At 42.1% G+C, this 24,895-nt stretch overlaps 1 protein-coding gene across 4 annotated transcripts in view; it reads left to right on the plus strand.

Annotated features, from left to right (window-relative positions):
* The first annotated feature begins 1,819 nt into the window (after positions 1-1,819).
* LOC116053911 (phosphatidylinositol transfer protein beta isoform-like) overlaps positions 1,820-24,895 on the plus strand; it is a 29,566-nt gene continuing 6,490 nt past the window's right edge. For 3 of the 4 annotated variants that reach the window (XM_031305135.2, XM_031305133.2, XM_031305132.2), the window contains exons 1-10: positions 1,820-1,918; positions 7,653-7,683; positions 10,194-10,339; positions 10,572-10,663; positions 12,045-12,052; positions 12,247-12,321; positions 13,489-13,572; positions 18,168-18,245; positions 21,756-21,866; positions 24,162-24,284. In XM_031305135.2, coding sequence (XP_031160995.1) covers positions 1,899-1,918; positions 7,653-7,683; positions 10,194-10,339; positions 10,572-10,663; positions 12,045-12,052; positions 12,247-12,321; positions 13,489-13,572; positions 18,168-18,245; positions 21,756-21,866; positions 24,162-24,284 — 768 coding nt within the window. In that variant the 5' untranslated portion in view covers positions 1,820-1,898. The remainder of the gene's footprint in view (positions 1,919-7,652; positions 7,684-10,193; positions 10,340-10,571; positions 10,664-12,044; positions 12,053-12,246; positions 12,322-13,488; positions 13,573-18,167; positions 18,246-21,755; positions 21,867-24,161; positions 24,285-24,895) is intronic. The other variant, XM_031305136.2, reaches the window with a different exon arrangement.

Here is a 24,895-nt window from a genome sequence, read left to right on the forward strand (position 1 = left end):
CGGAGACCAGTGAAGGATGTTAGAAGCACTTTTCCGGTGAGCGCTGAGCGTTACTGAGCAGCCTCCAACTGAGAGAGACGACGTAGATGTGACGTGTCTGAAAGTTGTAAGTCTTCTGGTAGCTGTGCTAAGAGAAATCTCAATCATTCCCAATCTAGCAGAGACGGAGAGCGTAGGTATATGTAAGGAGATAACAGAGACACAGGCTAATTACTGCTCACTAAAATGATAGTTAACATTAGTAATTACACTTAAACAGCTAATGTGAGACGAAACTGCCTGCACACTTCTCCTGTACTATACGGTAATTCCTCTACTATGAGACAGTAAGTCTCGTGGTTATGACTCAATCGTTAGCCTATTTTTATAAAAACGTCTGCTACGGAGCCATAACGTGAGGTACAAGGTAATGGAGCCTTTTATACATTGTCGTGTTTCTTTAGAAATAAACAATGGACAAATAGAGTCTTTAAACACTTGAGATGTAAAGTTATTCGCTGTCAAAGTGACGCCAAAATGAATGGCAGTCAATGGAATGCTAACGGGGGTGATCGCTTTGTAGCATTAAAATGGCGCCAGGAGGTTCGCGGTCCGAGGAGAGGCTTACCCCCTTGGTGAAAGTGTAAGGTAACGTGGCTCCTCCCTCTTGTCTAAAATCGTCACATCCTCAACCAGGATGGCTGCGCCCGTAACGGCAAACTTGACGACTCCTAGCAGCTCTCCACCAACCAATGGGTGACGTCACACATGACCTGTCCATTAATATTATTCAGTCCCTCAAGAAAAACGTGATTATACGTTCGCATAATTCAATGCATAATCAGCCAAAGTCTGCATATTTATGCGGGGGCCGCATTTTTTTCAAATACGCCGCACTTTCGCCGCATAAATTGCCGATTTCTGCGAAAAATATGCGGGACTTGCATGATTTCATAATCCCCGCATTTTTGTTGCAAAAAATTCCCATATATCTTAGCAGAAAGTTGAAAAATGTTGCGTTTACTTCACACAAGAGCAGCCATTTTCCCCTGTTGCCATGGGAGCGTTACGAAGTGATGTAATTACGCGACGTGAACATCATCGAAAAGCTGCAAACCCCGCGATGAAGCCATGATGAAACCGCAGTTTTTGCAAGTTCACGTAATTATATTGCATAAAATTGCATAAATATCCCGCATATTCCATCGCATTTTTTAAGAAAACGTGCCGCATAATCAAGGATTTTTGCCCACAACAATCACAAAAAAACTTCTTCTAATTTTTCTGGAAGGACTGACTATACAGTCATGCTGACCATTAATATTATACAGTCTATGGTTTCTTTCAACCAAATTGTCAAAGAAAATAACGTGGATGGTTCTGTACAACCATTACTCTTCACAAGTAAAATAAATGATCAGTTCACTACTTTCATTGAATTTGGATGTTTTATTCAATTCTATAGCATTTGAATAAAAAAATAAATAAAAAAGAGCGTTGAAAAAAGTGACAAAAATGTCGAAAAAAGTGACAAAAATGTCGAAAAAAGTGACAAAAACGCAGGGGAAAAAATCTACAAAAAAATCGGAAAAAGTGACAAAAACGTCGGGAAAAGTGAGTGTGTCGAAAAAAAGAACAAAATGTTAAAAAATGTGTATTTAAAATTTTGACCCAGAAAAACAAAAACTTGCGTGGGTGACGAAAAGACAACGCAAGGGTTAAATCAAATGTATGAAAATAAATATATTCTTTGTTTTTGTTAATGTACTTGTGTTCTTTTAATAAAGTTTTTTTTTTTTTTTTTAAAAACGTGCCCGACGGCACCACCACCACCGCCCAGCGCATGACGTCATGACGCATCAGCAGCGGGCGCTGGGCAGTAAACAGGCAGCATCGGTGTCGAGAGGAAAAGGGCTACGATGGTCCTCATCAAGGAGTAGTAAGTGCAGTGTTTCTCTTTTAAGACAATATTGAAACAACTTCATCGTGTAGTAACGGAGCCGGAAAGGCGGGGCAGTTATTTTGTCAGTGGTTTGACATTAATGAAAACTTTTCATCTTGACTCAGTGTCTGTCAGACACACGAGGGAAGTGCTGGGTATGGCCTACCGGTTACCGGCGGAGCTGACAGCGGTAACTTAAGACACTGTGACAGCTGCTGTTATCCTACAGTTTCTCATTCTCATAGTGACTTAATGTAACGTTAGCTAGTCTCTAAACACTTACGTCTGTGGTTTGTGTTTTGACGATAAAAGTAGCGGCGTTTGTGCCTTCAAGCTGTACAACTTTTAACTAACTTGGAGCTACATATTAGCCCACTGTTTGCTAATGCTAACTGTTAGCTTACCTGACGCGTTAACGCGAACGAAAAGCACTTAGCGCTGCTAATGTTATCTTTGCAATATTGACACATAAACTAGCGGCGGCGCCAACTAATCTTACCCGGGATAAGAGACTTAGATTTACATGCGGATTAGCTGGTTGTTCTCTCGTGTCAAACTAAGTTTTAAAATATTTTTTTTCAATCAACTTAGCCTGCAAGCGGCAGTAGTATGTAGTATGCTCATGAGTTTATGAACCCATGCTAAAGTTGACTAAAAAGGGGAATAAAAAAAACATCTTTTGGAAATTGATCTTAATGCCTTAATTAAAAAATTAGAAAAAATCCACCCTTTGAGAACACCAATTTTCTTTGTGAATGAATAATGTATCGTAAATAAATAAATGTTCTTCCTTAAAATACAGGGGGCATAAGTCAGTACACCCCTATGTTAAATTCCCATAGAGGCAGGCAGACTTTTATTTTGAAACGCCAGTTATTTCATGGATCCAGGATACTATGCATCCTGATAAAGTTCCCTTGGCCTTTGGAATTAAAATACCCCCACATCATCACATACCCTTCACCATACCCCCACATCATCACATACCCTTCACCATACCCCACATCATCACATACCCTTCACCATACCCCCACATCATCACATACCCTTCACCATACCCCACATCATCACATACCCTTCACCATACCCCCACATCATCACATACCCTTCACCATACCCCCACATCATCACATACCCTTCACCATACCCCCACATCATCACATACCCTTCACCATACCTAGAGATTGGCATGGTTGTATTTCAGTTAGCCCGATAGCTGGTTTGATTTGCATTGAGAGATGATTTTATGGAAAGTACCCCATGGCAATCTCTAGGTATGGTGAAGGGTATGTGATGATGTGGGGGTATGGTGAAGGGTATGTGATGATGTGGGGGTATTTTAATTCCAAAGGCCAAGGGAACTTTATCAGGATGCATAGTATCCTGGATCCATGAAATAACTGGCGTTTCAAAATAAAAGTCTGCCTGCCTCTATGGGAATTTAACATAGGGGTGTACTGACTTTTATACTAATACTTTTATTCCTCTTTTTAGTCAACTTTAGCATGGGTTCATAAACTTATGAGCAGCCCGGTAGGTAATGTTAGCTAGCCTAGCTGTTAGCCGTGTCACTTCCAATAAAGTTGGACCGAAAGATGCTTGTGTTGACATTTATAGAAGCCCAATTTCCGGCTGTAACGTTAAGACATTATAATGTGTAACGCGAAGTATCTCAAAATAATCACTTAGTATATTTTGGGGAAGCTTTTCATTATTTCTGTCATTTTTCTGAGATACTAAGTCATTATCTTTGCAGATGATCATTATTTTAAGATTTGAGAAGGTTTCTCATTAAAATGGCTTAAAGGATCTATTTTTATTTAATCACATTGGGGGAAATGGGCTTCCATAAACAAAAGAAGCCATTATCTCTACCCACTGCAGTAAACTAGTCATCATTTTATACAGTGTTGCGTGACAGAGGAGAACACTGTCACTGGAACAATTTTACCCTAAAAAATACCCTTTTAATTTGTTTTCCAGTCCAGAAAAGCGTAAGTGACCCCGTTTTTGAACCACAGCGGTGCAATAGGGCTTTAAATATAGATGGATGGATGATAGATGGATAGATGGATGGATAGATGATAGATGGATGGACTTTATTAATCCCAAACTGGGAAATGACTGTGTTACAGCAGCAAGTTACAAGGACAAACACACTCACTCACACACATACAGAAAGTACAAGAAATATAATATAAATAAGATTTAAAAAAAAAAATTAAATAAGAAAAGATCAAAATACCAGAACAGCTACTGAAAAAAAAGCTGATATTCCTTGATCCAATTCCAATACCTAACCCCTAGACCAAACCTTGTCTTTCTCATGTTGAAGTTTGAAGAAGAGCTTTGCTGAAGCATCACGTCGCCTGTTAATTCCAGCTTGTTATAGGCTGCATTATTGTGCGCTTGACACTGAAACGGATACCTGTTGCCGCCACTCCTCACTACTCACTACGCTCCGTCGCAGTGAGTAGTGAGCCCTTGGCTGTGTCAAAGTCAACATCACTCATCATCACAGAGCCTCGTTTTAGAGTCGTCAGCGTCCTGGAGAGACAGAGACATCATCTGTCACTCGGGGTCGTTGTTAAAGATGAACCTAATGTCAACACATGTTAAAGCTATAGTGCGTAGCTTCTGCCGCACCCATGAGGAATTCTAAGTAATGACAACACGTCCACATGATACAAGCCTTCCATAATTGCCCCTCCACGCAGCTGCTAGTAGCCAAGGAGGACACGGAGGATTAAAATAAACATGATGGACTCTTCAGAAGAGGTCATTATCTTCACTCGAAGTTCTGCGCGGGAAAGTCACCTGCATGTGTGTGCTGCTGCTGCGCGTCCCTGTGTGTGTAACAAGCATAGTGTGTGCACTGTGCATAACCCTAGGAGCATTTTACTAATTTGCTGTTAAAATAACAATGAAATGCTGCGTTATTGACTTTAGACCAGGTTTTAGTTGGTCAATGGCGCGATCACTTCCCACTGCCTCAAGATAGCAATACTCCCAGAATGCACCTGAACACACCTCCATGTTAGACCAGCACGCCCAGAATGCACCTGAACACACCTCCCTGTAAGACCAGCACGCCCAGAATGCACCTGAACACACCTCCCTGTAAGACCAGCACGCCCAGAATACACCTGAACACACCTCCCTGTAAGACCAGCACGCCCATGGGCCACAGATGGGCGCAGGTACATTTGCTATTTAAACGACGCCGGCGCTGGACGGGAAACTGACGACTTCGCGACAACTTGCGTCGTGCTTTGTGCTGTGCCGGGTGCAAGATAGGGCCCCTAATTAATAGAGTTATTGTTAATTCTGGACAAAATGCTCAAAAATCTCACTGTAGCGCTGCAAAGATTAATCGATTAGTTGTCAACTATTAAATCAATCGCCAACTGTTTTGGCAATCGATTAATCGGTTTCATTTTTTATGAAAACAAAGCCGGACTTCTCTGCTGTCAGCTTGTTAAATATGAATATTTTCTAGTTTCTTCTCTCCTCTGTGACAGTAAACTGAAGATCTTTGAGTTGTGGACAAAAACAAGACATTTGAGGACGTCATCTTGGGCTTTTTGGGAAAAAACACTGATCCACATTTTTCACCATTTTCTGACATTTTAGAGACCAAACATCCATTCATCCCAGAATTAATCTATGATGAAAATAAGCGTGAGTTGCAGACCTTTCTCATTGTTATGGGTTGGGCCAAAGCTCAGCATCATCCAAAAAAAAAAAACACTGGTAGAAAAAGTGCAGTGTGGTCAGAATGATCAAACAAAGTGTTTAATGTGTCAGCATAGACTAGAGCCTTGCTCCTGTAGAATAATGCTTTGAGGGAACTTCCTCGGCCTCCTTTTCGTTTGCTCTCGCACTTTGTGGTTAGTGGCCATTAGGGCTGCAACTAACGATTATTTTCATAGTCGATTAATCTGTCGATTATTTTCTCGATTAGTTGTTTGATCTATAAAAATGTCAAAACATGGTGAAAAATGTGAATCAGTGTTTCCCAAAGCCTAAGAGGACGTCCTCAAAGATATTCAGTTTCCTGTCCCAGAGGAGAGAAGAAACTAGAAGATATTCACATTTAACAAGCTGGAATCAAAGGTCTGAGTTAATAAAAAAAAGACTCAAACGATTAATCGATTATCAAAATAGTTGGCGATTAATTTAATAGTTGACAACTAATCGATTCATCGATTCATCGTTGCACCTCTGGTGGCCATTGACTGACGTTTCTCGTTCGTCGGCGTAAATGATGCACCTGGTTTGGGGATGCCACACCCTGAAGTTTGCTGGGAGAAAAGGTTGCAGTGTACCTAAACTATGCAACAAAGTCAGTGCTGTCTTTGTGTGGGTATCTTGTCTAAAGATAGTTTTTTTTTTTTTCATTTTTCAAACAGCTGTCAAACTGTCACCGGTCTGTGGAGCACATTTGTTGTTTTTAATCAGTGTTTTTGGCCCCAAAATGGCCTTCTTTTATACCCAATCTCGGCTTTGCTCGGCTGTAATATTCCACTCTTGTCTGTCTAGTAAGTAGTGTAGTGTTCCTGTCGTCTTGCTGAGTCAGCAGCGGTGTGTGAGACTGAAGCAGAAATAGTTTTTACCTCCGGAAGAGTGACTGGCTTCCTGTTCTTCAGCAGCTCGGAGGTTTCTCTGAGCGTCGTGGAGGTTATTTTTAAGGCGTGGCTAAGACGTCATTACTGCTTCTTCTGCAGTGGTTACATGGTTTTCATAAAGTAATTCACCATTATGTTTGCCCAATATTGAAACAACAATTATTTAACCTTCGTGTTGTCCTCCCGGATCAAAACTGAAAGTGGTGGCCGGTTAGCTCGGTGGGTAGAGCCGGCGCGCATATGTAGAGGTTTCTCCCTCGACGCAGAAGGTCCAGGGTTCGAGTCTGACCTGTGACTGTTTCCTGCACGTCTTCTCTCCCCCCCCCCCTCCATATCTCAGCTTACCTATCCAATAAAGGCAGAAATGCCCAAAAAATACAAACAAACACTTTTTTGACATTTATTTTCAACATTTTCACCACTCGCACCAATGTATTACCACTAGTTTGACACCAATTTGTTTTTCGAAATTCATGGTCAAGAAACCTCATTCATATGAAATTATATCTTTTTTTTTTACTTTGTAAGGAGCTTGTTGTATGGAACCATCCATGTCATTTGTTTTTGTAGATGAAAGAGTCCTAAATTTCAGATGTATCAACTTTTAAAAACGGGTCAAATTTGACCCGAGGACAACAGGAGGGTCAACACATTTACTCATTGACTTTTGGGAAACCTGTTTATCATTTATTGAACTTAAAAAAAACCTTGAACTGTACAATGTCCCTTCTTCCCTTAATTAAGTTCACTTGCAAAACGTAGTCTGCAAAGGGTTGTTTTTTCTCGATTACATTGTCTTTGTGCTCATTAGGAGCCGAAATTGCGATCAACATTTGGTTAATCAGACTGCCCTAGTGTGGAGATGTTTTATTAATAAAGTGTGTCATACATCACGACTAGGTAGGCCACGTTGACTTGAATGATGTTTTCCTGCACCTACCTTGAGTGTGATGTTATTTTCGGAGGTAATGTTATGCTTGTTGTTCACTTTAAAGTAAAATGGTAGTGCCTCTGGCACAAGTGCTTATTGAGCAGTGTCTAAGAACTTCTCTCTCTCTCTCTCTCTCTCTCTCTCTCTCTCTCTCTCTCTCTCTCTTTTGCAGCCGTGTGGTTTTACCCTGTAGTGTTGAGGAGGTGAGTAATCACTTTTTAGACTCCCTTATTATTACGCCACAGTCTTCTGAACATAGTCATACTGAGAAATAGTAGTAGAGACTTGTGTGGAGCTATAATATATTCTTAATTAGCTTTGTAGCAACTCATTTGGAAATTGTTTGAATGTAACGGACGTTCATTAATATCAAAAAGTTACGCATTAAAGCTTATTAAATCGCCACCTATTTTGAGACTTGATTAATCAGTTTGATACATTTTTTATATAAAAAAAAGAAGTCAAACTTGTGTGATGTCAGCATGTTAAATGTGAACATTTTCTAGTTTCTTCTCTCCTCTGGGACAGTGAACTGAATATCTTTGAGTTGGGGACAAAAAAGACATTTGAGGACGTCATCTTGGGCTTTTTGGGAAACACTGATCCACATTTTTCACCGTTTTAGAACCTAACAACTAATCCGTTAATCCGTAAAATAATCGGCAGATTAAACGACAATGAAATGAATCGTCGTTAGCAGCCCTACTTTATTTCTCTCCTACATTCTTCTTGCAGCCTTAAAACTGGCCAATGAAGAAATACATATATACGAAGTGATTCAGTTCCACTTTACAGACGTTTTCACACTTGCGCCCCAATTCATGTTTTCTGTTTCTCTCATTCAGTAGAACCTGATGATCCCTTAGTTGGGCTTAACGTTTTTAATTAGGAACTACAACAAGCCTCTCTAATGCGCCTTTTCTTATAAGTAATTGCGTAATCCTCCCAAAGATTAAAGGCTGTGAATAATGAATGGCGTACTATATTATCATTTCCAGTTTTTGGCTTCTGGTTGCAAGTTAAGGCAACACAGTCTCATCCAAAAAAAGCATCATTTGTAATTCTTCTGAAGAGCATGATTTGTTCCCCGTGTTTATAAAGGTTTCTGTCATGAATCCCAGACTCTCGCCCTGCTGCCTTATATGGCGATTAAACACGCTTGGCAATCAGTGCCACATTTCAAAGCTCGTTCCAAATAATTGAAAAATAAGAGTTCTCTTTAGGGGAGAAACGGCAAAAAGAGCTCTGGTGGTTGAAATGTAAGCAAACATTCAGGCTTCTGTTGTTCAAACATCGTAACACGAGACGCTAGTTAACTTGGCCTGCAGGATGTAGGGTCAGTTTAAAGTTTGAAATGCAAATAGACTTCATCATTTTTTATTTTATCAGTTTATTTGTCCGGGACAATACGCATTGTTACATCTAAAGTGCAACCGATGCAATGTATGTGGGACTACTAGCCGTATTTGCAGTCCTTGACCCTGGTTGGGCTTTTAGAAATTATTACATTACATGTCATTTAGCAGACGCTTTTATCCAGAGATCTACGTCATTTTGAAGTCACATTGGCGAGCGCCAACGCAGCAGCCTTTGCTGCATGTCATTCCCCCCCTCTCTCTCCCCTTACAATTATAAGCTATAGAAATAAAGGCCTAAAATGTCCCAAAAATAATCTTAAAAAAACCCCAGACAGGCAGACTTATGTAACTAAGGATATGAAGTAAAGACCTTTACTAAAATAACAACCAAGAATAAACAAAAGAGGAGCGTAACTTATACTGTGCTGCTCTTCATTGTATTTTAATTAGGAATGACAGCAGTAACATTGAAAGAAAAAGACCTTAGGTCCCACTCAAGCTTATTTGACTGAGTCCTGCGGTAGTTTTTCTTGGCACGTTACATAACTGTGCAGTCTATTGCCATGACAGCGGGACAATCATCTTACCAAGTTTATGTTGGCTCACGTGGCTCCATTTACAAACGCTAATCAAGTGATAAATGTGCCATGTCTCCGTAATCACAACTTAAACATACGACGCAGGACTGTAACCTCACGGTTGTTCCCAACCTGGGCTTTGGGAACCCACAAGAGGCCCCAACATATCTGTAAGGGTCACAAGATATTCAAAAGAAGAAAATGCAACTTATTTTTTATCGACTTTTCTATATATTTTTCCGATTATGCAATGCATAGAAGAATAAACAACTCACCATGTGACGACATTGACATGGCCAGTAATTCTGGTTAATGGTGCAGCCTGTAATACACGGCTTCTCAAAGTCCAGACCGAGCCCTCGTGCTATGAATACAGTACATCATGAAGTGTAACGTTTATTGATGAATACATTATTAGGGACGTTGCGTATACACGAAGGAAAGCTGGAAAAAGCAACCAAAACGTCCTTACTTTTACTGCATAAAACTGGAAAAAAAAGCTACCGTTGGCTAAAAGTGAGTTGATTAAATGTTGCTATTTAATTTCCAATCGTTCCGGACCCCTAACCTTAAAAACTGTCACATGCAGACCTTTTGAGGGATACATTTGAGAACCCCTGCTGTAACAAGAAATACTTAAATGTTCCTTTAATGTATTTCAGGAAATATGGTATACCTCATCGAACCTGAAGCATCAGCAAGTTAGTTTATTGTGTGGCTGTACTGTAAGTGACCGATGTATTTGTGTGTTACGGTTGTGGGTTTTTTGTGTTCCAGTATCAAGTGGGACAGCTGTTCTCGGTGGCTGAAGCAAGTAAAAATGAGACGGGCGGCGGTGAGGGCATCGAGGTACTCAAGAACGAGCCCTACGAAAAGGACGGCGAGAAAGGACAGTACACACATAAAATCTACCACATAAAGAGGTATTTGTCTTTTTTTCACTCAGATTATGTGATCCCATAATTGCCTCCTTACAGTGTAATACCAGCGTGCTACCAGACAGTGGCAGCGTTGTCCTGTCTTTTGTTGTGAAGCATTTCAACTTGTTTGTTTTCCACTTGCACAATCTCTCCTCTGATAACTGAGGCAATATGTCCCTATCCTCCCCCCCCCTTTTGCATCTACCCATTCCCACCCTGTCTACCCACCCCACAGTAAAGTCCCAGCATTTGTCAAGATGATGGCCCCTACAGGCTCCCTTGTATTCCATGAAAAAGCCTGGAATGCCTACCCTTACTGCAGAACCAGTGAGTCCCCTCTCCCCATATCACTTTACCTCTGCTTTACCCTGAAACCCTTATGGTACGTGTCCACTGTCAAGCCTCATTTATTGTCTATGTAAGCAGCGGTGCAATGCATTCTGGTAAGGTTGTGGGGGGCTTTCAAGAAGCGGGATATGGAGTTTGCCGCTCCGCAGTTGCAAAAAGTTGAATCCAGGCTACTTTGTGCAAATGAGGACCGGGCAGCTCGACTCACCGCCTCTCAGAAACTCCTGAAAATCTTTTAAAGTGACCGTTGTCTAAAGTGAAGACGGATTCAGCAGCTGCAGCTTATCGCTCACATAAAATGGTTTTAGGAACACCTTTTGATAGGGCTGGGTACTGAATTCTATACTTTTTAGGCACCTACCGACTTGCCTCTAAAGTATCCAGTATTGAAAAAATGTCATTAAATACCCAATTTCAATACCCAAGGAGTAAATCTCATCAGAGTTAGTGAGCCAATCAGCACGCAGCATGCTTCTACCAAGATCTAATAAGGTCTGTGATTGGCTGTCTTAACGTTACACGTCGTAGAGACACGCAGGAAGAACTCTACTTCACACAGAGACGGATTCACGTAGTAGGAGCTGGGAAATAAATGAAAATATTTGTGCCGTAATGTATGTTTGTTTTATAAAATGGATATAAAAAAAAGTATCCTTGGGAACCGGTATCGAAGTCACGGTGTTGGTATCGAAAAGTTACCCAGCCCTACATTTCGTTGAACAATTTTTCGGGAAAACAAAGAGTTTCCAAACGTGCCGCCGTTATGGTCTGTTATGAAATCCGGGAGCAGACAGCCCACAAGTGAAGCGTTGGTCCAATCAGGTGCAGCGGGGCGATCCCTGCTGTCAAGAATACACCACAGTGGACTAGAGCTGGGCAATATATGGACATTATATCGATATCGTGATATGAGACTAGATATCATCTTAGATTTTGGATATATATTATATGTAATGTGGCATAAGTGTTGTCTTTTCCTGGTTTTAAAGGCTGCATTACAGTAAAGTGATGTCATTTTCTGAACTTACCAGACTGTTGTAACTGTTCTATTATTTGCCTTTACCCACTTAGTCATTATATCCACATTACTGATGATTATTTATCAAAATTAAATTAAATATTTTGCGAAAGCACCAATACTCAACACTACAATATCGTTGCGGTATCGATATCGAGGTATTTGGTCCAAAATATGGTGATATTTGATTTTCTCCATATCGCCCAGCCCTACAGTGGACACGTACCTCTCCGTTGTTAAACACACCCTGGGTTACTTGCATCATGGCCACGTATGTATGTAATGTAATGGATTAGTTTTGTCTCCCTCTTTTCTCCTCCCTCATGCCTAACCCTGATCCAGTCGTGACGGTACGTAGCCTTCAACGGCTTTTGTTTTGTTGTATTTCTGATATTATCAAAATATTCCTTCAGCTAAGTTTGATTTTTGTTTGAGATGAATGGGAAAAAAAAATCAAATCAAAGGTGTTTTTTTTTCATACTCAATGTACTTTCTATACATTCAGTTGTGTAATATCCTATCATATGGTGGCTCTTCCCTCTAGAATGAGTATATGAAAGACAATTTCTTCATTAAGATTGAGACGTGGCACAAACCAGACCTTGGAACACAAGAAAATGTGAGTACCTCTGCTGCATCGTTTGAACACCAGCGCTGCATCTCATGTTGCTTAAAGTGCTCATATTATGCTCATTTTCAGGTTCATAGTTGTATTTAGAGGTTGAACCAGAATAGGTTTATGTGGTTTAATTTTCAAAAAACATATTTTTGTTTGTTCCTCTTTTCACCCTGTGTGTTGAGCTCTCTGTTTTAGCTACAGAGTGAGACCTCTCACTTCTGTTCCATCTTTGTTGGGAGTCACATATGCTCAGTAGCTAGGTAAGGACTACTAGCCAGTCAGAAGCAGAGTATGAGGGCGTGCCCTGACAGTACCTAGGTAAGGACTACTAGCCAGTCAGAAGCAGAGTATGAGGGCGTGCCCTGACAGTAGCTAGGTAAGGACTACTAGCCAGTCAGAAGCAGAGTATGAGGGCGTGCCCTGACAGTACCTAGGTAAGGACTACTAGCCAGTCAGAAGCAGAGTATGAGGGCGTGCCATGCTAGCAGCTAGGTGAGCATTATAACGTGTGTTCCAAAGTGACCACGTTTGTCTCTGAAGTAAAGGCTGGACTACAATAGAGCTGTTTGGAGCAGTTTGTGAACAGTGTTTTCTGTTGGAGATGGTAAGTCCCTTTGGGGGGGACTTTGGGCTTTTTCACTTTGTAAACCTATAACATGCACAAAAAAAGATATATAACAAAACAAAGGAAAGGAAAAAAGCATAATATGAGCACTTTAAATTGCCTCTCGAGTCCTCCGCTTGCCTCCCTTCCTCCCGTCTTAGTCCCTCACACTGAGGAGGCACGGGAGAGACGCGAGGAAATCACAGGAGGAGAGAGGCAACGAGCAAATGTGTTTTAGAGGGATGAGACGTCTGTTCCTCTGAAGCTTCACATGAATATGTCAGCTGTTTGGACGGAGTTAGCAACTCCTTCAACTGCACTGTTTCCAGGAAGGCTGCTCTCATGTTTCCTCGCCTATAGCTCCTCGATGATCCCTCCTCGGTCCTCGGGGCAGAAATAAGAGCTTTGAGACGGCCATCACCGAGGAGGGACAGAACCACTTCCGGTTCAGCCGAGGACCGAGGAGTCGAGGAGCTATCAGATATAAGGGACATGGGATGTACCTCAGGTCTGAGTTTGTGTGCTCCTCTTACAAATGTTTTTTTTTTTCCTTTGGCGTTCAGGTGCACAAACTAGACAGCTCCACGTGGGACACTGTAAATGTTGTGCCCATTGACATTGCAGACAGAAGTCAAGTGTCCAACGCTGTAAGTAGAAACTCTTCTGGCCCACTTCCAGTGTGAATATAAAATGATAAAAACTCAGTTTGGCGCCTTCATGTGGACGAGCCTGATCATTACAAGCTATCTGCAAATCCACTTTACATAAGGAATGTTTGAGCAGATTAATAAAAATAGAGACACGGAAACCTCTTTAATTTCATTGTTGGTTCATTTCAGAAATATTTAGAGGATCAGTGCATAGGAAGAATTACTGCCACACAAGTGTTTTCACATTTACATTGTATGTATTTAACAGACCAGGTATCAATTTATGTCTGTTTACCAGTTATTTTTGTAGTCTATATGTCAGAAAAACGGTACAAAAGCCCGTCGCAAATTCCCAAAGCCTAGAGCGACGTCATCCAGTTGCTTAATCTTCAGCAACAACATTTATAAAACCCAAAGTGATTTTATTTATGATTAGAAATAGACAAAAACTGAATCATCAATCAATGAATCATGCAAAAGCACCATTTTTTATTTTGGGTTTACCAGAGATGTGCTCATACGTGTCTTGGAAAGTCATTCAGCATGAAAAAGCATAGAAAATGACCAAAGCGTCCAATTAATCAACTAAACGACTAAGTCAGGACTTTGTCAGGCCGCCATTGTAAATAAGAACCTGTTCTTAATGACTTGAGGTGAAATAAAATAAAAAGGGGCAGCCTTACAAATCACCACATTGGAGAAGTTAGAAAAAACTAATGTTTGACATTTTTATTTGTCAGAACTCAAATACGCAATATTTGAGTTGTTGAGTAATATACTGATTTCTTAATTGACTAATTGTTCTACTTAAAGGTGCCGTAGGTAGGATTGTGAAGATCCAGGACTTAATCAAAAAATGTGAACATCAACAACTTCTCAGTCCCTCCCTCCCTCTCTGCTAAAGCCCAAAACGGTCTCCTAAACCCCTCCCCCCACAAGGGAGAATGAATGCGTGTGCATGAGCAGTGATTGACACGCAGTTGGACACAGTTAGTTGACCTGCTTCATGTAGTTCTACTGGAAGATAGGGTCAGTTTCAGCAAATATGACAGAAAGTTAGTGTTATAAGTCTTACATACTGCATCTTTAATACTTTTCTACAAAAAATGATCTTGCTTGGCAATACCCTATCATTTGTATTGAACAGTGCTGGAACACCTCCAGGCACTTGTATCTAGTGGAGCTGTTTTAGTGGATCCAAAGCTGGAAATGTATTTCAGTAAACTGTATTAGCAGAAGATGAAATGCCGTGACACACTTCAGTCTGGCTCACAGTTGATGGCAAGAACTGACGGCAGGAAAACTCATCAGACGGTCGGAGTAGATTGATCGTTTCATTATGTTTTGAATAAATGTGAATTATCTTTAACATTTGGTCTCTATTTGACATAAACATCGCCATCTTGAATTATCTTCAAAGCATTTTAAAACTATACACACCATTTGAGCATCCTTAGATTGCCTCGCTAATATTTCAAAAATATAAGTATGAATTTTTGATACTCGTTGAATCCCTGCAATCTTATTTGAAGACGTTACACATTATTGCTGTTATTTGACATCACATTGCCTCATTTCACCCTGGCTCTTAGTGTGTATGTGAGGCTATTTGGCTGAGTTGTGGGTGGGAGGGTGGGTGTGTGCGGGGGGGGGGTGTGTGCGGGGGGGGGTGTGTGTGTGTGTGTGTGTGTGTGTGTGTGTGTGTGTGTGTGTGTGTGTGTGTGTGTTGAGTAGTTAACGAGGCGGAGGTGTTTGCCTTGCTGGCGGAGTGTGTTGTGTCTGAGGACCCTATCAGCTCTCCGCCTCAGGCATGGCTGCAGGGCCCGGAGCGTACCGCCAGCACAGATGAGTTTGTTAGTGTAATTAAGGCTCACAGTGCTTCATACGCCGGAACTAGACAAATACACACACGCGGCACAAACACGCTCGCACTCTAACACACACTGTTTTACTGGTGGAGGAGCTCCTTTTCTTCTACCACGGCACATCGATTCACAGACCTCATTAGTGCAGCACAGTGTATTGTTACAGTGATGGAGCTCTCAGCATTAAAAAAAGCTGTGTGTGTGTGTGTGTGTGTGTGGGGCACCCTCCTGTTGGCCGATAGCCCTGAAAAGTAGCTTTTAGCTGCAGGCGCATCATGATTTATTTAAATTGCTGGGCCCTTGAGCTGTTGATAATTTGAAAGCCATTTCATTTATTTGTATTACCATTCCTCTGGCCTGTTTTATGAAGTCAACTTTGTCATGTTTGTGCTTGGCATATGCGCTCACTATTTTTCTATATGCCTTAAAAATCCTCTTTTGCCATGGGACCAATATCCTCCTGTGCAACGAGGAACAGGTGGTTTGTTCGCCAAAATGGGTTTAGCAGGACATGACTGTGTGTGCACTTGTGTAAAAAAAAAAAATATAGTGAAGGGAGTGTTGTTGCAGTTGGAGCAGTTGTACTTAGTATGGTTATTATAGTAAACAAAAAATGAAAATAAGCATCAAAACTAATCAACAAAAACTAAACTGAAACTCTATTTCCAGTTAAAAAAATAAATAAAAATGAATCCTTTCAGTTTTTTAGCTATAATATTTAACTACTGAAAAAAGGAGATGGCATGAATTTCCGTCAACTTTCGTGACATCGAACCACAGAAACTGAACAGACTTGACATGCGACGGGGCTGTGTTGTAACTACATCACATCAGACACTAAAGTAGCGCAAAGATTAAACCTGAAACATCTCCAGCATGTATTCTGTATGTACAAAAACAAACTAAATATATAAAAACGACAACTAGACCTTTCTGCAAAGCTGAAACTAAAACTAGCAAACACAATCTTAAAAAAAAAATTAAAAAAACTATTGAAATTTATTTTAAAATTATTCTAAATATTAACCTTGGTACTTTGACTGACACACACACACACACACACACACACACACACACACACACACACACACACACACACACACACACACGTGTGCAGCAACACAAACTCACATCAGCACACATGCAGGTTGATGTGAGCACAATTACCATATATGAAGTGGCACCTGTATCGCACTAATTAAACAGATGTTGCTGCTGGCATCAACGCCCCACAGATAGTCTTTTATTTCCGAGCAACTTAAAGGACAATTCCGGCACAAAATGAACCTAGGGGTTAATAACACGTGTACCGAGTCGACCGTTCTCTGGGACATGTTTTCATTGTCCTTTTAAGGCTGAGTTGTGCTCTGGTCTTGCTGCATGGCATTATCTGATGTGGGGTGGCAGGTTTTTTGGGGAATGAGTGCAGAACTCTCTGGCCTTTCAGTGGCAGTGACTGCTGTGCTGCTTAGTTTAGAGCAGTGGTTTCTGAACGGTTTCCCGTCAAGGACCCCTAAAAAAATAAAGTGTATAGAACCAGTGATCAAATCTAGGGCTGCAACTAACGATTATTTTCATTGTCGATTTAATCTTTTGATTATTTACTGTATGGATTAGTAGTTTGGTTTATAAAATGGTGAAAAATGTCGATCAGTACCCAAAGCCCAAGGATGGATGGAATTATAAGCGAAAATAAATCATTCCCCTTTCTGCTTGGGACCCCCTGGAACCCGCTTAAAGGACAATTCCTACCGCAAACCGGTGGTTAGCTGCTAACGCTACCTTTTGGAGCACATGGTAAAACGCTATTTCTACACCACTAACAAGGCTCAAAATAGCACCACACTTCCACGGTGGCATAATGAGAGTCCCTACATGTAAACCGAAGCATTCAGAACTTTGTAAGTGTACAGACAGTTTATTAAAAAGATAGTTTAGAAAGACAGTAGCGTTCATGTTTACATACGGGCGCCGTCTTGGGAAAACAGTCACGACCAGTCGAATCACGAACGCCGTGTTTGAGCTATGTTACTGGTTGCACGGCGTTCGTGGTTCGACTGCTCATGACTGTTTTCCCTAGATGGCGGTCGCCTGTATACGAGAACGCTACTGTCTTTATAAACTATCTTTTTAATAAAATGTCTGTACACTTACAAAGTTCTGAATGCTTCGGTTTACATGTAGGGACCCTCATTATGCTACCGTGGAGGTGTGGTGATATTTTGAGCCTTGTTAGTGGTGAAGAAATAGAGATTTGTTTTTACGTTCCCTGTGCCCTGAATACTAGCGTTGTAAGCTAATCAGCGGTCCGCGCTAGCTTCTTTCAAGCTACAAACACATTGGATTAGCATGAAAACATGTCCCAGAGAACGACAGAGTGGGTACACATCTGTTATTAACCCCTAGGTTCATTTTACGCCGGAATTGTCCTTTAATAAGTACCCCACTTTGGGAACCGCTGGTTTAGAGCACAGTGAGTGAACAGCAGTGTAGGACTGCTCTAACTTACTGAACGCCGCAACAAAACTTTTTCGTTGGTGTTTTAGAAAATGTGATTAAAATGACGCTTTTGTTGCCAAATTAAACAAACTAGCCATGGTGTAGCAGTGCTTGTGCGTAAACCGTTAAATCAGTCATGCAGATGACCTCCGCTTGTTGAGCGGTTTGTGTCGGCTAAAAATAACGTGCTCTGTGTTTTAATAATTAAATAAATTGCTCTCCCTGTAGGACTACAAGCCAGACGAGGACCCCGCCACGTTCAAATCGGCGAAGACCGGCCGAGGACCCCTCGGTCCCACCTGGAAGGTAACGCTCTTGTGAGCTGTGGGAAATTACATTCACACACAAAAGGCAATTCATCTGACAGACGAATAAGCAAAGATTCAACCCAGACTACTGTTTACCAGACTATTTGAAGGGAGGTGCATACTGGGTCATTTTCATTCACAAAGACCTGAGTCTGTAGCTGTAGTTTCACATATTTCGCCCGATTGCACAAGAGGTTGCATAATTCCGTGCGGAAATTTTCCAAAGCACTAAATAAAGTGAGGTCGCTCATAACAAAAATGGAAAGAAATATGGGAACATCTATAAATCTGTCTAGAGCAGACTGTCCTCCCCACTGAGAGGCCTGTGCCAACTCTGAAGCCACAGGGTTTCATGGCCGTGGCGGCAGACAGTACGCACGCAACGAATGTTGGAGAAACCCACAACAAACAAAAACAAAACACATTTTGGCTACTATTGCCATAAGGTATGTAGGAGACCCTCAAACACAGTGCAAGTAAGTTCAGTGTTCTGAGAAGCAAAGATTGGGCTTTTTGTGGGGTGTTTATGATGGTGAGAAGGTAAAATGAATGCAGCAAAAGACAGGAAAATCTGCTACAGCCTGCAAGAGAACTGCTGCTTGGGAGAAGATTTATTTTCCAGCAACCACAACTCGGAAAATGCCTAAAAACAACAATGTTCATGTCACATGAGTTACAGAGCCAGAGTCCAGACCTCAATCCAATCAAGAGTTTGTGGCTGGGCTGAAAAAAAGAAAAAAAGCTTTTCACTAGGGATGTCCAGATCCGATCACGTGATCGGAAATTGGGTCCGATCACGTGGTTTCAGACTCGATTGGAATCGGACGTTACCTCCCGATCAGGACTGGGATATATATGTATATATATTCTCATTATTTTTTAACACATCTATAGTTATGCGGTGGCCCAGAGTTAGACCCTTTTGACTCCACACAGAAACGGCAACGCGTGCGGCATGACATCACTTTGTTGGTTAAATGCCGGCAAAATAGAACACGGAAGCAGCTTGAAGCGGAAAGCGCGAGTATGTCTGCGGTCTGGAGGTATTATAAAGTTGATGACAACAACATTGCCATAGCAAACAGAAGTGCTCTGTTTGTTAACAGAGTTGTTGATGTTAAAATAAGGTGAATTAAATAAAAAATAAGGAACATCCTGGATCTGTTTTTTCGCTCTTCTTTCTTTTTTTTATATATTATAGAAGTATCGGATCGGGACTCGGTATCGGTAGATACTCAAAATCAAATGACTCGGACTCGAGGGCAAAAAAACCTGATCGGGACATCCCTACTTTTCACTTAGACTGGGTAAACCCAGCCCGATCTGCCGGCGATTTGATTTCTCCCTGCAGCTCAGGCTGGAAACCTGTACGTCTATCTATCCTGCTTCCGTTACAAATTTGCGGGAACCAATCACAAACTGGCTTATCCACCTGGCCGCGCTATTGGCGGGTTTAACGCGATGACGATAGAGAAGCGACCAAGCAGCTTTTTGTTTAAATTCAACAAGCCGGCCACCGAAGCGCAGCAACCGGTTGATGTCGCTGCTACGTCACCCGGATCGTCTGATCTGATTGGTTGAAGGACTATCCAATTGCGTACCGAGTCATTTGAACTGTGCCCGTTGATCCCGCCTCTTGTGCAGTAGAAAATAACAGAGCAGACTCCCCAGACTAATGTTCAATCTTAAAAGATTGAGCTTGGTCTGGTGATAGCCAGAGTACTTTTCACTCACAGTCCCTCTGCAACTTGACAGAGCGTGAGCTGAAGAACGGAGGGAAATTGCAGTGTCCAGATGTGCAAAATGGATGCAGACCTATTTGCGTCGACTCGTAACAAAGATGTCACTGCTAAATTTGACATGAAGTGGGCAAATGCGTAACACAATCAGATGTTTTGTGTTTGTATTCAATTTAGACAGAGTCCTTTTCCACAGCAGCAGCATCGCCTGTAATAATCCGAGAGTACAGAGCTGGAGGAAGGCAGAAGTGTAAGGCTGCAGTTTGATGAAGACAAATCACCTCTTTCCCAGCCCTAATTGGATGTAATAGAAATTTCCAGTCACCAGGTCAGATAAAGGTTCTACTCTGAGCTCCGTCTGCCAGACTTTGTGTGTGACAGAAGATGAAGAAACCGTGTACCGACATTGATTCTAAATTTGACAAGCAGCCGCTCTGTATAAAGACTGATGTGCTTTTGATATAGAGTAATAAGTCAACAAGACGTGGCTCATCCAAGCAGAGAAACTTTGTCAGGAATTTGGTTGCTTTCCCCCCTCTAAACCCCGCTGTACCGCGCAGCCTCGCAAACGGGTCCTGCTCACCGTTGGAGCACTGAGAATATCTACTCTGCAGTTCACCATGGGAAACTTTCCTCCGCTTCAAGAATTTCCACAGAACAAAGGCCGCCAAACAGCTTTTAAAAAGTATGAATAAAGAAGCACAACTTTTTATTTTGTGTTTTTAATTAGATCACTTTCCCGTCCGCTGTGGACATGGAAAAAGGCTGTTTTTGAAAAGGTGAAGAAAAAAAAAGTAGTTATGTGACAACAGAGGCACAATTTCTGCCAGCTTCTCAGAGCAATCCAACTCTTGTCTATCTCTGCATGCACACATGCTTGCATATCGGTACCCTTTGTGTTTTCTGAAAACTTCTGCTCCTTTGAGTGGGGCACAGAGAGGGAGAGAAGAAATGTCACCGTAAGTGTTTTGATGTAGAATCCGTTTCATGTGAAGTTCTCCTTTTAGCGACGACAACTTTTCTAAACCCACTGCAAATTTAGAAATGTTTCTCATTTCCCCTCTGCTGCATCCTTCCGTGATCGTCGCATCAAACGGCAGTGGGATGAGGGTGATCGAGGCGGGTCTGTGGCATTTTCTCTCGCAGTGCCGAGCCAGAATGAAGTGATTAATTAAACAGGTGTTCTCGAAAGGGAGACTGTGTGTGTGTGTGTGTTCTGGGGGCGAGGAGGTCCTGGGTGTTAATAATGTAACCAGCTTTGCACCGCGACGCCCTTATCGCTGCGCGAGCGCCGTTTTATCTGCCTTCCGTGGCCACAAAGGCATGCCTGTCGGGAACGGTGTCGCTGTCAGGGCGGAGGCAGAGAAATGGTCCCTTCATCTGGAGTTTATCCACTTTGCTCTGCCCCAAACACCCCTCCTCCTCCCCCGCCTCTCTTCTTCAGAGGGAGACAGAGTGCAAGCAGCGGGTGGATTTAGAAAGTGTGTTGTAGATTAGGGCACTTTTATCTCGGCACAGCACATCTTCATATTGATAATTATTTCAGCAAGCTCCATACCCAAAGCATTATGTATTAATGATTTTTTTTCTTTAGCTTTGAATGCAGCCAAGATGAGTCTAAAATAATTCTTCTGCTGTTTTCACGGTTGTTCTCTTGTTGGAAAGTTTCTGTCAAGTTTAGACTGTTATTTATTCTGATACTGCGCTTTTTTAAAAAGTGACGGTTTGTGAGTCTTTATCGTTCTTTTTGCTGTTCTTCTCCGAAACAGAAAGAGCTGGTTAGTAACACTGACTGCCCGCGGATGTGTGCCTACAAACTGGTCACAGTCAAGTTCAAGTGGTGGGGCCTGCAGACCAAAGTGGAGAGCTTCATCCATGAGGTTAGAGTCACACGTTCACACAGTTTGACTTCACACACACGTCGGTTACCTCGGCGTTGCATTCAGGCTCTGAGAGTTCCAGTTGGCAGAAGAAATCCTTTGTCTCCTTGACTGTCTGATTAGTCACTTTTACTGTTATTATTGTTATTATACTTCACATGATTTAACTTCACTACCAAGACTTAAAACTTAGGATAATATCAAACACATTTGATTTTGTCGGAACGTCCAGACGGGAGAAAGACTGACTGGGACTGAGTTTTATGACCTCACACCAAACGATGGAGACGACGGGAGCGCCCCGACTCTAGCAAGACTCTCAGGATTCATTACGATATAGGAGAGGAGTCTGAGACAGTGGAATCGCTTGAAAAGTTGTTTGGTGTAAGGTCGACATTAGTACATAACAATTCTTCAAAGTACATAATTATACAGTATCACTTTGACATTTGCATCAAGCCATGACTCAAAGAAACTTTCCTTGCATCTGTCGTTCCCCTTTTTCATTTCACCTAAATCAACTATAAACATCTGAACAAAAGGTGTCACATACTCATTTATTCATGAGAATCTACCACACGACACGGTCTCCTCAGTAGTTCGGTTAAATGGCAATTTAGCAAGGTGATTAAAGCAGCTCTGGTCTCCGTGGGCTAATGCACCTGACCCATTTTGACCACAATCCCTTCAATTTTTCTGATTGCAATTTCACAGAAATTTGCATATCTCTTGAACCGTTAGTCCGATGGATTTCAAACTTGACAGGTGTCTTGCGGCAAAATATATCGTTAAATATATATCGGTAAAACAAGCACACATTGGCTTTTGCCGCTCTAGCCGCTGGCCACTCCCCCCCTCACCCTGAGGACCAGAGACAGAGAGCTGGTCCCTCCCCCTCTCACCCTGAGGACCAGAGACAGAGAGCTGGTCCCTCTCTCTCTCACCCTGAGGACCAGAGACAGAGAGCTGGTCCCTCCCTCTCTCACCCTGAGGACCAGAGACAGAGAGCTGGTCCCTCCCTCTCTCACCCTGAGGACCAGAGACAGAGAGCTGGTCCCTCCCTCTCTCACCCTGAGGACCAGAGACAGAGAGCTGGTCCCTCCCCCTCTCACCCTGAGGACCAGAGACAGAGAGCTGGTCCCTCCCTCTCTCACCCTGAGGACCAGAGACAGAGAGCTGGTCCCTCCCTCTCTCACCCTGAGGACCAGAGACAGAGAGCTGGTCCCTCCCTCTCTCACCCTGAGGACCAGAGACAGAGAGCTGGTCCCTCCCTCTCTCACCCTGAGGACCAGAGACAGAGAGCTGGTCCCTCCCTCTCTCACCCTGAGGACCAGAGACAGAGAGCTGGTCCCTCCCTCTCTCACCCTGAGGACCAGAGACAGAGAGCTGGTCCCTCCCTCTCTCACCCTGAGGACCAGAGACAGAGAGCTGGTCCCTCCCTCTCTCACCCTGAGGACCAGAGACAGAGAGCAGCGGAGCTTTAGCAGCTACAATGTGACATACACCTCAGACCCACAAAAATGTGCAAAGTAGCACTACTTTGGACTGTCTTTGACTTTGAATAAACAAACGACAATTCCCAAATTTAAGGACGTTTCAGAATCCCACACGTGCAAAGCACAACCAGCTACAGACAACAAGTGGCAGACAGCGTGTGATGCCACTTCTAGGCAGGTTACCAGACACTGTTTTTGAGTCACATCGTTGCAAATATCACATGATGATGCATCATTCCACAAAATGGTTTGTCTTCTGTACCTTCAAGTTATTCAATAGTCTATCTATTAGGCTACAGGAACTTCTATATGTCAGTGTGTTTGTTATTTGCATATTTCTCAAACCGTTCAAACTTGACAGGTTTCTTGCTAGGAGTGTGTGCAGTGCCAAGTTTGACGTTGTTTGGATAAGAAATGAGAAATAGCTTCTTGGCACTCTAATTACCCTCCCCCCTCCTAAAGTAATAGCTACCTGCTCCAGCCAACATCCCCCTGAATCTTTGCCCATTACTCTAATTACCCTCCCCCCTCCTAAAGTAGTAGCTACCTACTCCAGCACTAATTACTAAAAACACACACAAAAACAGACTTTGCATGGGCACTGCACTAGTTGTGTAAATTTCATCGTCGTCCAAGCATCTAGTTGCAACCAATTCCTAGTCGGGGCTTTCTTTCCTCCAATAAGTTGCGTACATTTTTTCATATTGTGAATATAGTACGGTACATCTTTTACGATATTATAATATACATTTGAAACATATCACCCAGCCCTAACCAAGCCTCCCACTGTCTCCCTCAGCAAGAGAAGAGGATCTTCAATAACTTCCACCGCCAGCTCTTCTGTTGGATTGATAGGTGGGTGGAGCTGAGCATGGATGACATCCGGCGCATGGAGGCAGAGACACAGAGGGAGCTGGACGAGGTGAGGGCAGAATTCAAGTCATGTCAACTTTATTGTCAATTCTGCAATATGTGCCAGGCATCAGGACACGTATAACAAGTATAATATAAAAGATAAGTAATGTGTACAATACAGTAATAAATTATATTTTAATATAAATAGTATAGCCAAATAGTATAGAATACTAAAGATATTGAAAATGTGCAATATAAAAGTAAACCTTGGGCATTAGATGTACATATTATTGGTCCGTAGGGCTGGGTATTGTTGAAAAATATTTGGTACCGATACCAACACCGTGACTTCGATACCGGTTCCTAAACGATTGCCGATACCAATTTTATAAAACAAAAAGAAATTACAACATTACACATTACGGCACGAATATTTTTATTTCTTTCCCAGCTCCGACTACGTGAGTCCGTCTCTGTGTGACGTAGACTTTTTCCTGCGTGTCTCTACGACGTGTAACGTTAGACAGCCAATCACAGACATTATTAGATCTTGGTAGAAGCATGCTGCGTGCTTATTGGCTCACTGACTCAGGTATTGAAATTTGGTATTAAATGACGAGGCATTTTTCGATACTCGACACTTTAGAGGCAAGTCGAATTGTAGAAAGCAGGTTTAAG

This window comes from Sander lucioperca, chromosome 2 (genome assembly GCF_008315115.2).
Source record: "Sander lucioperca isolate FBNREF2018 chromosome 2, SLUC_FBN_1.2, whole genome shotgun sequence".
Lineage (NCBI taxonomy): Eukaryota > Metazoa > Chordata > Actinopteri > Perciformes > Percidae > Sander > Sander lucioperca.